Genomic DNA, 15,808 nt, shown 5'->3' on the forward strand with positions numbered 1-15,808 from the left:
CTTCTTCCTCTTGACAAGAGATTCAACATCTTTAGTAAACCACAGCTCTCGCTCGGCCACTTCCTCCCTGCCTGACAGATATGTGCTTATCAAGGACACACAGTACCTGTTCCTTGAATAAGCTCCACAGTTCAATTGTTTCCTTCCCCATCTTATGCATCCTAAATCTTGCCTAATTGCATCATAATTGCCTTTCCCCCAGCAATAACTCTTGCCCTGCAGTCTGTACCTATCCCTTTCCATCACTAAAGTAAACATAACCAAATTGTGGTCACTGTCACCAAAGTGCTCATCTACCTCCAAATCTAACACCTTGCCAGGTTCATTACCCAGTACCAAATCCAATGTGGCACCGCCACTTGTTTGCTTGTCTACATACTGTGTCAGAAGCCCTTCTGCATGCATTGGACAAAAACTGACCCATCTAAAGTACTCAACTATAGTATACTCAAACTATAATATTTGAAAAGTTAAAGTCCTCCATAACAACGACTCTCGCTCCCATCTAGAATCATCTTTGCAATCCTTTCCTCTACATCTCGGGAACTAATCAGAGGCCTATCAAAAACTCCCAACAGGGTGGCCTCTCTGTTCCTTTTTCAAACTTCAGACCATACTACCACAGTAGACAAACCCTCAAACATCCTTTCTGCCACCGTAATACTGTCCTTGACTAACAATGCCACCCGCCGCCCGCAACTTTTACCATATTCTCTGTTCTTACTGAAATATGTAAATCCCAGAACCTGCCACAACCATTCCTGTTTGTGCTCAACCCATATCTCCAAAATGGCAAATTATGAATATTACTTCATAATATTGTACTATTATGGTGCCTATTTCCAAGTTAGAAGGAATGTAATATAGTGGAGCTCATTTCACATTATCTTTGTACAAATTCCTTTTGTAGACAGAGAAAATACATTATAAAAAGCATAATTTAGTGTGGTATTCAAATTTTTCACATATATTTCAGAACTATTATTTCATTTATTTAATTTAGTTTCTTCAACAAGTGTGAAAAATTAAGCATTGAAGGATAGCCTCACTTAAGCTATTTCAGGAGTTGTATCAGCCACATGAAATGCTGGTTCAAATAAATAGGAATTTTTCTGCCAGCCGTAGCTGCAGACTGCCAAAAGGAGAAGTCGTTCAAGCTATTCCATTGTTTATGGGAAAACTAAGATTTACAGTGTGGATGAAATAAAACTTATTTTCCTGTTTACAGATTATTGATTTCACGAGAGAATATCCAAGTGTCATTTTGTATGTGTGTTTGAGGAGCAAAAGGAAGAGATTTTTTAAATTTTGCTGATCTCGTGCGTAAATTACAATATTTTTCCAGTTTAACTGATATATTTAGTTGTTTAAAACAAATCAGGAATGCTGAGTAAATATCTTAGTCATTAAGTCAATGCTTGAAAAGTTAAGTATTCAAAAGGATCCTACAAAACAAATTGGGTAGTCACGTATCATTGAAAGGAGAAAGAATGAGAAATTTCAGCAGCATCACAGCATGTTTTACTATTGTTTCTCAGACTTAAATCAAATATTAATAACTACTATTGATTTTGTACCATTGTGCCCTCAGGTACGTCTGGAATGGCCCACTGATCTGGCAGTGAATCCCATGGATAATTCACTTTATGTGTTGGACAACAATGTGGTACTTCAGATTTCAGAAAATCACCAAGTGCGCATTGTGGCTGGCCGCCCAATGCACTGTCAAGTGCCTGGAATTGATCATTTCTTGCTTAGCAAGGTGGCAGTGCATTCAACCCTGGAGTCAGCTAGTGCCATTTCTATTTCCCATAATGGGATCTTGTACATAGCAGAAACAGATGAGAAGAAAATTAACCGTGTGCGCCAAGTCACAACAAATGGTGAAATATCTCTCGTCGCTGGAGCACCAACTGGTTGTGACTGTAAAAATGATGCGAACTGTGAATGTTACTCAGGTGATGATGGATATGCAAAGGATGCCAGATTAAATGCCCCCTCATCACTCGCAGTATGCCCTGAGGGAGACCTGTACATTGCTGATCTTGGGAACATCCGTATTAGATTTGTTCGGAAAAACAGACCTTTTCTTAATTCTCAGAATCTCTATGAAGTTGCTTCAACCATTGATCAAGAATTGTATTTATTTGCCCTGAATGGTAGCCATCTGTATACCCAGAGCCTTATCACTGGAGACTATCTTTACAATATCACATATACTGAGAATGGAGACATTAGCACAATCAAAGACAATAATGGAAACTTTTTATATATTCGACGGGATGCCACAGGAATGCCACTCTGGCTTGATGTGCAAGATGGACCGCCTTACTGGTTGACTATTGGAACCAACAGTGCTTTGAAAAGTGTGTCTACCCAGGGTCATGAACTGGCTATGATGACATACCATGGCAATACTGGTCTCATGGCAACTAAAAGTAATGAAAATGGATGGACCACATTTTATGAGTAAATATTTATATATTGTTTATATCAAATATATAAGTAGATTTTGGGGTCAATAATCAACATACACACAGATTGAATGACATCAGTTTACCTTCAGAAAGTGGCAAAGGAGTGTATTTGTAATTTCATTTCTTTCACTGGGATTTACTACTCTAATGAATACATACAGGTGGGAACAATCCCTCTGGTAATGACAAAGAAATCTAACAGCAAGCAATACCATTGGAAACCTCTCAGATTGTTATTTAGTCCATTCTTGGTGTTGCTCAGCAGATTACTAAACCAGGGAAGATTCAGCACTGGCACATTATCTCAGTATTAGGTTGATGCTGCGATTTCTAGATCTGAATTTCAGCTGGTTGGCATTTGAGATTTCCATGGGTGCTCATAGGCAGAATTTCTGCTGAATGTCTTACCAGTGTGTATTCGTGAATTAAGCAACATTCTCTCAGCCATCTATAGGGACCTGATGTTATTAGATTTTAACGTTCACCAAATTTTAATTGCAACCTTCCTTCGTGAAATAAAGCAATTCATAATTTTAATTGGAAGTTTTCAATGGTGAGGTCCTTAGCGTGGTTCCAACCACTTCTGCAGGTGCACAGAAGTTGGCCCACAGCTACAAAGTTATTTTTTTTTTAAACCCTTCAAACAAGAAGTTCTTAGACTTGTTTGAAGGTCTTATAAAATTAAGATATATAGTTTTCATTAAGTAATATTACAGCTGAAAAAGCAGCTAGTATATAATGTCAAATCTGTTAAAGATGACTGATCAAGCATACTTTGAATTTTTAATTCAGTTGTGTTAATCAAATGATTAATGAGTTGATATTGCTCTCAAAATTTCAATACAAAATGTTTTTAAAAATTGTTTGGACAGCACCAAGTCCAAGTCAACTGAGAATAACAGGAACTCCTGACTAGCATGGTGGCTCAGCGCCAAGAACCCGGGTTCGATTCCAGCCTCAGGCGACTGTCTGTGTGGAGTTTGCACATTCTCCACATGTCTATGTGGGTTTCTTCCGGGTGCTCTGGTCTCCTCCCACAATTCAAAGATGTGCAGGTTACGTGAATTTGCCATGCTAAATTGCCCATAGTGTTCAGGGATGTGTAGGTTAGATCAAGATTAATATAGGTCAGAGGGAATGGGTCTGGGTAGGTTACTCTTGAGAGGACTTGTTGGGCCGAAGGACTAGTTTCTACACTGTAGAGATTCTAAATAGGGATTCTATTATTAAACTTATAAGGTAGGGTAAAAAAAATCTTGAAATAAGGAGGTATAATGTGTTGATTTGTTTTCTAATTAAGTAAACTATGAAATATCTGAGTGTCGTTAAATTATGTTGTCAACAAAGGATTAAAAATTCAGTGAATTCTTGTTTGCTTAAGAAGATTTGTAGCTCAGGTAAGTTTGCTCTCTGAGCTGTTAGATTTGTTCTCAGATATTTCATCACCATGCTAGGTAACATCATCAGCGAGCTTCCGAGGAAGCACTGGTGTTCTGTCCCGCTTGCGTGTCTTGGTCTGTTACGGTATGTGATATCACTTTCAGTTCTTTTTCTGAGAGTTTGGTAAATGGGGTTCAAATCAATATGTTTGTTAATAGAGTTACGGTTTGAATGCCAGGCCTCGAGGAGTTCCTTTGTGTGGCTTTGTTTAGCCTGTCCCAGGATGGATGTATTGTCCCAGTCAAATAGGTGTCCCACTTGTCTGTCTGTATGGATACTAGTGACAGTTGGTCATGTCTTTTGATGGCTAGTTGATGTTTATGTATCCTGGTGGTTAGTTTCCTGTCCATTTGTCCACAACACATGCAGCACCCAGGAACTATGAGAAGCCAAGGAAAAACATTATACAAAATTGTCAGAAACAATGGGTACCCGATAAGCGCAGTCCGCCGATTTCTACACAACAGACCTAAACAGAAGACACATCACGCCCAGAGACTCTAGCCACCCTGCCTTACATTAAAGACATCTCAGAGATGATAACCAGACGACTCCAGCCCCTTGGCATCATGGTTGCCCACAAACCCACCACTACAGTGAAACAGCTCCTGATGAATTTAAAGGACCCCTTACCAACAACCAGCAGAAAGAACGCCATATACAAATTACCATGCAAGGACTGCAACAATCATCACATTGGACAAACAGGCAAGAAACTAGCCACCAGGATACATGAGCACCAACAAGCCAGCAAAAGACAGGACCAACTATCACTAGTATCCATACACACAGAGAGGAGGGACACCAGTTCAACTGGGACAATACATCCATCCTGGGACAAGCTAAACAAAGACATGTACGGGAATTCCTAGAGGCCTGGCATTCAAACCGGAACTCCATTAACAAACATGTCGAATTGGACCCCATTTACCAACCAGTCAGAGAAAAAAAAACAGAAGTGATATCACCAATTAAAACAGACCAAGACACACAAATAGCAAGTGGGACAGAACACCAGCACTTCATCGGAGGCTCACTGATGATGTTACCTAGCAAGGTGACAAAACACCTGAGAACATATCTACCAACTCAGTGAGCAAACTTACAACCCAAATTCTTGCTTCTTCTTCCCTACTTTGCTCCAGACTAAGGCTTACCTCTTTGCTGAACAATGACTGGTTTGTATTGCTGAGCATCATTTATTTTCTGCACTTATAAATGAATTTTACATTTAATTCAATGTGACCCTAATTGACATCAGTGAAGTGAAAATGTGTTGGCTTCATTGACGAAATATTTCACTGTGGATCAAACATGGCTTTAAATAATAATTACAAAATACATTTCAGTAATGCAAACAAATAATTTCAAAAGAATGAAAGAATGCCCTGTTACTGCCTCACAAATTGAACAATGCGTCACTTAGATGAAGCAGGAGGGTAAATTATAACAGGCAAAGTTAAGACAGGTTTGGGGAGTTTAATCCCTTGGAAGTTGTATCAGGACAGAATCACAACATGCGATTCAGGTTTCACCTGAAGAGACTGCCAAGTACATCTTGGATCTGTTGAATAAGTCATTGTAATTAGCAATAGATTATTAACTACTGATTTAACAAATGATTTTTGCCTTTAATACCTAGTGTATTTATATCCCAGGCTGTCAACAACTTGTCAGGGTTATCCAGCTGAATTAATAATCGAGAGTGCTTTGTCAGTGAAACTGGTAGGCTGGCAAGTGTTTGATCAGTGAAACTGGAGAACTTCAGTCATGTCCAGGTGAAAGGCAGATGGTCATTGCATTCCTTCTGAAAGAATGCTTCACTGCTTGGCAGCTGCTTGCTGACCTCATCATCTGCCCCACAGTTCATATAGTTCCAGCTTTCAGATCTGAGGCTAGTGAAGGGTAACAATGCCAAGAGCACAAAAAACGGCTAGTTTCTTCTCCTCTGGTGCATTGCATTCTGCAGCACAAATGGAATAGCTACAGAGATCCCACTTGAAGAAGATGAGACCCCTGTAGGATTTACAGACAAAGGATCAGTCTTTTCAATGTGTGTCAGCACCCATGCCACTGGAAGCTCAGGCTCTCGCTGCAGGTTGCTAATGGCATTTGTAGCCTCTTTCTGGCATTATCTTCATTAAAACGGAGGATCTTTCTGGGAGCAAAACCTAAGGCCAACATGGATGAAAGCAAAAGTATGTCTATATTACCAGAGTTTTATGAATGGTAGTGGATTAAATTATCAAGAAATTTTATTCAGTTGACAATGCTTTTTGTTGATACTTAAGAATAAAAATAATTTTGAAATGAAAACATAATCAAAATAACGTTAGATATTATATTCATTGGTTATCTGTTTTCCAGCAAGCTTTTAATTGCATGATTTCAATCTTATGTTCGCAGTTAGTCATTCCATCCATCAAAAACAAAATGTCCTCATTTCATTAATTCAGTGAATATATCAGAAGCATTTCATTTGAAAGCCCTTTACTGCTCAGTGATTTTAAATGTTGATTTATTTTTGTGATTTATTGATTTTAAGTCTCTCATATATAAATTATCCTGCCCATGTATATTTAATTACTGATTGCTGCCTCAGCAAAAATTAATCCCACTTGCACAATTCTTTTGATGTCGAATGAAAGAGTTTTAATAGAATCATCCAGTGAAAATTCGAGATCCTATAAGCAAAATTCAAGATTGAAAAGATTGTTGGCTGTAGTATAAAAATTCATCTTTTTCAGTCAACGAACTGAATAAATATATACATAATTATTTTCCACCCAGGTATGATAGTTATGGCCGGCTGATCAATGCAACTTTTCCCACTGGTCACATCTATAGTTTCCACGGGGAAATTGATAACTCAGTTCAAGTCCATGTTGAAACGTCTAGTAAGGATGATGTTACAATAACAACCAACCTGTCAGCTGCAGGCTCATTCTATACACTTGTGCAAGGTAAGTTCATTCACTCATTATGGAGACTGTCAATGTTTTCTCTCTTACTGTTCTCTTGTTCTCACTCATGACAACTAGTTATTATGCATTGTTTTGATATTATTAGAATTGTTTTAGCATTTTCCTTTGGCTAAAAACAATTGTCGCAATATATGACATTCTAAACTTGAGTAAGGGAATATGTGCAGTCTTGCAAAGGCCACAGAGTTATTATAGCTTCCAGTGAAAGATGATAAACAGGAGATATCAGAAGGCCTGGCCATTTCACACATACTGCTGCTCTCTATTTCATCAAAGTCAATGAGACAGCAAATCAGGCAGGGTGTATGGCAAGCAGCTAATCTAATCTTACCCTTTCTAATACTATACTAGGATGATTATTGTTAAATAACACAGCAAAAAGCTAAGTCCATTTTAATGTAGAAATGAGAGCTGGAAGTAATACATTGAAGAATCACTTGTGTTTTTATCCAAATAATGTGAGTTGGATGGTGTAGTAAGTTAAACAGCAGCTTTTATTCTTCAAGAATTCAAATCAAGGCCAAATTATACAGGTCCTGAAGGAAACCATTTTGGCCAGCCTCAATCCGGTTCCCTCGAGGCCACAATTGTTGCTAATTCAACACTAAGTGGCAAGATCCTTCAAGAATGTGCTGTACATCTGGCAGTACTGTACCCGACCTGTTTCTAGCTGTAGTGGGAAGAGTTTGATTTTCAGGCTTTAATACACAAGTAACACTGACCTTGTAAACCAATCTCCATGTATTTAGCATTGGATTCCTAAGCTTTCATACAGGATCTAAAAGAGGAATATTACGCTTCGGAAGGCCCACACTGGTCTCATTGCCATTCTATTATTTTCCTTGTAACTGCTTGGATGGAGTTACTTCTCCTTATTAGACAAAATAGGAATCAAGTAGAGACTTAAGACAGCAATAGACAATAGGTGCACGAGCCTGCACCACCATTCAATATGATCATAGCTGGGTAACACATTTTCTTGCTGTTATCACCAGTTTCCTACCTCAAGATGTGTGGAGTGAGAGAACTACCTACAATTTGGGAATGATTGTGTCTGTTCTTCAACTTTTGACAGTACATTCCTCCTTTATATTTTCATGCTACCTTTCCTCACTGACTATTGAACCAAACAGATCTGAAAGGGACAAGTTGGCAATCATCTTTCACGCCATAAACAATGCTGTTTATTCATGTGCAACGTTTGACACTTTTCTGCAGCACCAAAGCTTAGATTAAAAACTGGCGATGTGTAAATTTGAACTTGTATCCACCCAAGTCCACAAAGTTCACCAATCTTTCATTCATTCTTTGCTCAAGTAATCAATAGCAATGTTTGTATTGACTGGCTAACTGATTTGTAATCCAGATATTCACATTTCCCACACATAATTTGTAATAATTGGGAATTATCAAATGTTTGTATTCTTAGATCAAGTTAGAAATGGATATCATATTGGTGCCGATGGCTCACTGAGACTCATGCTAGCTAATGGTATGGAAGTTGCCTTGCAAACGGAGCCACATCTCTTAGGTGGCACTGTAAATCCTACAGTTGGAAAGCGCAATGTTACCCTACCCATTGAGAATGGTTTAAACTTGGTGGAATGGCGACAGCGGAAAGAACAAACAAGGGGACAGATCACAATATTTGGACGAAGACTTAGGGTGAGTAGAACAAAACAAAATTAAGGTACATACAATCCAGAGATTTACAGTGTTGCCCTTCACTTTGATTGCATCTTCTTCCAGAATGAACTTTGTTGAATAGAAAGTTAATATCATAACCAAGTCTTACAAATCACAAAATCATTTCAGATGAACAAGGTCATGATATCTATTTGATTCCATCTATTTAGAAAGATTTTGCATTATGCCAGTATAGCATTGCATTGAATTATCTCAAAGATAATTTGAAGTTTTTCACTTGCACTGTTCTATCTGAAACCTTTGCCCCATTGTGTTAAGTTTTTCATTTATCAGTTTGATGATGCAATCATGTGCCTTCCTCTTACAATTTAAAATGGTATCCAAGATTTAATACGTTTCATTCTCTTAATACCCGCAAATATCTGGACCAGTTCACAGACCAGATTTTATCTCAAGGCGACTGTACAGCCATTGATTTTTTGTCTTAATTATAACTCTGCATGGGGGTGGATTTAGAATGAATTAGAATTTCACAAGACTGGCCAGATTTTACTTTCAGATGTAGGAATCATGAGGCAGAAATTGTCTTGTGTCACAATCTCACCTTCGTCACCTGTCTGTTGGGAAACAGGACTTTCTCAATGGAAGGCCCACCATTGTGCCTGATGCAAGGATGCCATCTTGGTCAGTAGACCTTAAGCCGGAGCCAAGGTGGAAAGGTCCCAGAGTGAATGCCTTGAATGGGCCAGCTCAATCATCATGTACTTTAAAGAGTTCCAATGAACAGCAGATCTGAGGCTCAACTGTTGACAATAAAAATGCATTGATAATTTCATCGGGCATTCACTTAACAAAACAGATGTCTGCTCAAAAGTTAGCCCTTCTATTGAATCATTCTCTTTGCTTCTCACCTCTCCCTCATTGACCTGCCTCAACATTCCTTTGCCTCTACTTTCACCCCAAATGTCCACAAAATTCCTACAATTTAACTTCCAGGATATTTCTTCACTTTTAGTCCTGTCATTAAATCTGTTCCTGTGTTGTGGAGGGCATCCAAAACCCCCACAGTGAAAGTCTTGCAAGGGTTGACTATAAACACTGTGATAGGATGGGCAAGCTTCCTGTCCCACACACTTATTCCATGTCCCACAGAGGGGCTGAGGTCCTTCAAGTCAATTCAAAACCCAACTTGTGCATCAATAAACAAACAGTTATTTTAACATTCAAACCTCATTATACTCTCACTGAATGGGGTTCTCACTGAATCAATGACAAACCCTTTCAGTCAAGAGCCCTGTTTCTGGCAAGTCAGTCAGAGGATTAGTTAAAAAGGAATAGATTTCTTAATGTTAGGTTTGATATCTTTCTGCAAGATTCCCAATCATCTAGAAATCAAGGCAGTATGTGTTGTAAGCAAAGTATTAGTTTCACCAAGGCTTCTTTGGAGGTTCTTTCAGAGGAGATCAGAGTAAGAGTGGATGTTTTCTTCCTAAAAATGCAAGGAAGAGCCTGAGCTATTAAGCTTACCATACATAAGAGAGTGCTCAACTACTCAGCTCCAGGAACCTCCCCCTCACCACCCAGATCCAGTGGAGGAAGTTTTTCAATCACCTATCAAATAGAGTCAGGGCAAATCAAGTTCTTGATTTCTCCAGAGATCTCAACATACAATAACAATTGTTCACCACACCACTGCTTTTCACTGTCTCTTACATTCTTCATTGCACACAACATGACCAAATTCTCCAAATTAAGCCACTCTTTTGTTTACTGACAGGATATGAGCAATGTTAGAATGCATTGCCCAATCCGCGGTCCTTGAATGTTACTTAACATTCTGCACTCCCCTAGTGTTGTTAGGGAAGTAGTTTCTGAATTTTGACCCAATGACTGTGAACCAACAATATTCTCCCAAGTTAGGATGTTGTGGGAACTGGAAGGGAAATTATAGGTGATAGTGTTTTCAAGTATCTGCCTGCTTAAGATCACAGCTTTGGTCTCAAACCTTTTGTATGGTGTCACATTTTTGGTGTATTGTCAGTTTCTTGTGCTTTCTTGGATCTGAATTCATCCAGACAATAGAGAGTAAGCAGGCTACCTCTGACTTATGGCTTGAAATTGGTTAAAAGCCCTTGGGGTGTCAACAGAATCCTCAGTCTCCTGCGTGTTCTTGTAGCATGGCATTGATGGTTGGTCCAATTAATTTTCTGTTCAGTGGTAACCCTGCTTTGGGTATTTCTGTCCCTCAGTAGCAGTACAGCTTTAAGGTAGCCAACAACCATTTTAAAAAGCTGTTGGTACCAAATAACATGCTCATTTGCTTCGGGTACTATATGTCAGGCGAGCTGAAAAATTATCCAAAGGCACAGACTATCCAATAAAGTGGAAGCTAAGCTCACGGCAATGACAAGGCACACAGTCTGCAACAAACATAGCTCCTGCCGTCACAGTGCTTGAAGCATGGAGTTGGCCATGTACTTTTTTTTTAAATGTATTTTAACCTGCAATGTCTGGTCACATACTTTTTTCGTACCTTGTTCCAATGAATCAAGTCACAGATTGTCTCTAACTGAAACTTCGCTGTCCTCACTGAGAATAAGGTTTATTCACATTATTGTTGTTATAAGCACATGAGAAGTAGGTGCAGGAATATCAACCTTGACACCAGTTCCACCATGAAATACCAACATGGTTATCTTCAAACTCATAAGCAGAAGAGAGAAAGGAAAGATTAGATTAGAATAGATTACTTACAGTGTGGAAACAGGCCCTTCGGCCCAACAAGTCCACACCGACCCACCGAAGCGCAACCCACCATACCCCTACATTTACCCCTTACCTAACACTATGGGCAATTTAGCATGGCCAATTCACCTGACCCACACATCTTTGGACTGTGGGAGGAAACCGGAGCACCTGGAGGAAACCCACGCAGATATGGGGAGAATGTGCAAACTTTACACAGTCAGTCGCCTGAGACGGGAATTGAACCCAGGACTCTGGCGCCTGTGAGGCAGCAGTGCTAACCACTGTGCCACCATGCCACCCACCAATATTCCCACCAATTGCAAATAAACAATTTGCCAGTTTATCATGGAGAATATTTGATATTTCCAAAGCTGAGAACGCACTGAATCAGACAGTCATAGATTCCTGACTTCACAGCGCCTGTGCTACTCTGACCTGCCAAGGAAGAAAGAAAGGTAGTGCATGGAGGAAAGATAAGGCAAGAAAAGGCAGAATATAAAATATGTTAAGTGCTAAACAAATATAATTGTTGCTTGTTCAGCAGCAAAATTGTTTTATAATGGAGGGAAGGCACCAGAAGAGCAGAACAGGGATTGAGGAAAGTCAAATTAACAGGAATACATTGCAATGGAAATTGCTTACCCAATTGTGTTGACCAACAGTAAGACCTATGCAGTGTCAATATTCCAAGGTTGCAAAACATTGTGAATATTGTCTAAATTGGCACTTTTTGCCTATACTTTGTGCAGCATGCATGGCAAAGTCCTTAATTTTTCAAATCTTGGTCCTGTTGTTATGTGACTTCAGCTCAAGGTTTGATGGCTTAGTTGGATTTCAATCATCAAGGTATAAATGAATACAAAAAAAAAGTGTTATTTCAATATACCATAGATTTCATTTGTGGACATTGGGCTAACTTTAAAAGCTAAATGAATATTTTTCGGTCATGTTATCATATATATAATAATGTAGATTAAAGTCAAAAGCAATTCAAAGTTTTTTTAATGCCATGAATCTAATAAGGTTTTTGTGTGGCAAAGTCTGGTTAGCAAGATTAGATCTCATGAAATACAGGGAGAGCCAGCCATTTCGATACAGAACTGGCTCAAAGGTAGAAGACAGAGGGTGGTGGTGGAGGATTGTTTTTCAGACTAGAAGCCTGTGACCAGTAGAGTGCCACAAGGATCAGTACTGGCTCCACTACTTTTTGTCATTTATATAAATGATTTGGATATGAGCATAACAGGTATAGTTAGTAAGTTTGCAGTTGACACCAAAATTGGAGGTGTATTGGACAGCGAAGAAGGTTACCTCAGATTACAACTGAATCATGATCAGATGGGCCAATGGGCTGAGACGTGGCAGATGGAGTTTAATTTAGATAAATGTGAGGTGCTGCATTTTGGGAAAGCAAATCTTAGCAGGACTTATACACTTAATGCTAAGGTCCCAGGGAGTGTTGCTGAACAAAGAGACCTTAGAGTGCAAGTTCATAGCTCCTTGAAAGTAGAGTCTCCAGTAGATAGGATAGTGAAAAAGGTGTTTAGTATGCTTTTCTTTATTGGTCAGAGTATTGAGTACAGGAGTTGGGAGATCATGTTGTGACTATACAGGACATTGGTTCAGCCACTGTTGGAATATTGTGTGCAATTCTAGTCTCCTTCCTATCAGAAAGATGTTGTGAAATTTGAAAGGGTTCAGAAAAGATTTACAAGGATGTTGCCAGGGTTGGATAATTTGTGCTATAGGGAGAGGCTGAACAGGCTGGGGCTGTTTTCCCTGGACCATCGGATGCTGAGGGGTGACCTTATAGGGGTTTACAAAATCATGAAGGGCATAGATAGGATAAATAGACAAAGTCTTTTCCTGGGGTGGTGGGGTGAGTCCAGAACTAGAAGGCATAGATTTAGGGTAAGAGGGGAAAGGTATAGAAGAGACCTAAAGGGCAACATTTTCACACAGAGGGTGATACATGTATGAAATGAGCTGCCATGAGAAGTTGTGGAGGCTGGTACAATTATAACATTTAAAAGGCATTTGGATGGGTATATGAATAGGAAAGGTTTGGAGGGATATGTGTCGGGTGCTGGCAGGTGGGATTAGATTGGGTTGGGATATCTGGTTGGCATGGAGACGAGTTGAGCTGAAGGGTCTGTTTCCATGCTGTACATCTCTATGACTCGAAGTGCCATGAAGAGAGAATTATACAAATTACACAGTTTTTTTAACATACATTTTATATGTTGGTGATTGCTAATTGCTTAAATTTCTCAAATTAATGAATTAGTTGCATAGCCACAAATTGAGTGAATCACTATGAAGAAAAGTTTTCTTTTAACTTGTACTGCAAACTAAGCATAAGATAGAAATGAGTAGCTGTATGACTCGTGATCAAAGCCACTTGTGATGATGTCACTTCTCACATACCCACGAACAACAAAACATTTGGTAATATGAATGTGAGGAAATGCAACAGCCACCTTTAACATATCTTTCCTAAATATTAATCATCTGTCAAATGTTCTGCAATATTAATAGATATGTTACAGATTTCTAATTTGGTGTGTGTCATGTTTAATACTTTGCCTGAAATATAAAAACAGAGTTCACTATGCTCTTCCTGACTTTTACATGCATAATTTGTTTATTTGCTGGATATGGTGACTGCAGCTTGAAGTAAAAGAAATAGGTACAGGAGAGACTGTATGACCTCTCGACTTATTCAGTAAATAATAGCTACCTCAACTTCAGTTTCCTACCTGATTCCCAAATCCCTTGATTGGGCTCACTTCATAGCATTCTAGCCATATGTTTGACTTTGGGTTGAAATCTCTCACCAAGACTCAAACACAAAAGTCAAATCTGGCATTCCAGTGCTGTCCTTGAGACTAGCTGCATCAATGGAGGTGTAACCTTTGATAAGACATTGAACTTCTGCTACCTACTCAGATATATGTAAAAGATTCTATGGCACAATTTAGAATAAGAGTAAAGAAACTATACATGAGATTCTTGCCAATATTTATCCATCAGTTACATCATAAAAACAGACTATTTGGACGTTAGCATTTTGGTGTTTGTAAAGTTTGCTGTGTGCAAAATTTGCTGCTCAATATGGTGACTGCAGCTTGAAGTATAAGAAATAGGTACAGGAGAGACTGTATAACCTCTCGAGTTACACAGTACAATAATAGCTGCCTCAACTTCAATTTTCTACCTGATTCCCCAAATCCTTTGATTCCATTTTGATGAATATTCTTCTTCTGCATTCTTATAACTAATGTGAATAACCTCATGCTTCTCCACAATATATTCCATCTGCTACCATGTTGCCTACTCACTTAACCCTCTTTGTGTCTTCACAGAATATATACTCACCTAGCTTTGTATCATCAGCAAAATCAGTTATGTTATTCTTAGTCTCTTTGTCTAAGTCATGAATGTAGATAAGAAATAGCTGGAGCCCAACCACTGATCATCATGGCAGCCCACTAATCACAGACTGCCAACTTGAAAATGGTCCATTTATCCCTCGTCTTAATGTTGTGTCCAATAATCAATCCTCTATTCATTGTAATGTATTCTGGCTAATTCCATGAAAACTAGCCTTGTGTGTTAATCTTTAGTGCAGCATTGCCTTTTGGAAATCCAGGTGTATTATCCAATAATATCTACTCTTGATTCAAGCCTTATATTAACATGCTCAAAAAACTCTTAACCAGTTTGTCAGACATGATTCCCCCTTTGTAAAACCATATTGGCTTTTTCTAAGTGCTATCTTCTATCTTCTAATAGAAGATTCCAGCATTTTGCAAATAACATGTCTGGCTGTTGTCATCATGTGATGTCTTAGACAATATAGGGTATGCTAGTGTATGAAAGGGATTTAAATTTTAGGATAGTTCATTTTTTAAATTTACATTAGACTAACTATGTACATTCTAATGAAGCACAAGGTGTAAGTTGTTAGCTCCTCTCTTCAGAACCCCTAAAACATTATAGGATCATGACTTAATTATTTAGAAAGCTTTCTTTATACATAGTCTTAACCCAAGTGTTTATCTTTATATAGTACTGTATCAACGCATCCTCCTATACTTCACTCCACATTTCTGAAGGGACTACCTGGGGCAGCACAGTGGCTCACAGCTCCAGAGACCCGAGTTCAATTCCCACCTCAGGCAACTGTCTGTGTGAAGTTTGCGCATTCTCCCATGTCTGCGTGGGTTTGCTCCGCTTTCCTCCCACAGTCCAAAAATGTGCAGGTTAGGTGAATTGGCCATGCTAAATTGCCCGTAGTGTTAGGTGTAGGGGAATGGATCTGGGTGGGTTGCTCTTCAGAGGGTCAATGTGGACTTGTTGGGCCAAAAGGCCTGTTTCCACACTGCAAGTAATCTAATGCTCCTTCTATCAAAACCTTTATCATCAACAATCTCATATGAAGTTCTCTTTGAGTTGTTGAAGATCTGCATTCTTCAATTTCACAAACGTACTCCCAGAGACATTGGACTG

The 15,808-nt window shown here is 38.9% G+C and overlaps 1 protein-coding gene across 8 annotated transcripts in view; it reads left to right on the forward strand.

Moving 5' to 3' along the window:
- Nucleotides 1-15,808, forward strand: part of tenm4 (teneurin transmembrane protein 4) — a 452,208-nt gene that overhangs the window by 397,530 nt on the left and 38,870 nt on the right. For all 8 annotated transcript variants that reach the window (XM_060826616.1, XM_060826618.1, XM_060826612.1 and 5 more), the window contains 3 exons: nt 1,592-2,469; nt 6,708-6,880; nt 8,331-8,566. In XM_060826616.1, coding sequence (XP_060682599.1) covers nt 1,592-2,469; nt 6,708-6,880; nt 8,331-8,566 — 1,287 coding nt within the window. The remainder of the gene's footprint in view (nt 1-1,591; nt 2,470-6,707; nt 6,881-8,330; nt 8,567-15,808) is intronic.

This window comes from Hemiscyllium ocellatum, chromosome 6, assembly GCF_020745735.1.
Source record: "Hemiscyllium ocellatum isolate sHemOce1 chromosome 6, sHemOce1.pat.X.cur, whole genome shotgun sequence".
In the NCBI taxonomy this organism is placed as follows: Eukaryota; Metazoa; Chordata; class Chondrichthyes; order Orectolobiformes; family Hemiscylliidae; genus Hemiscyllium; species Hemiscyllium ocellatum.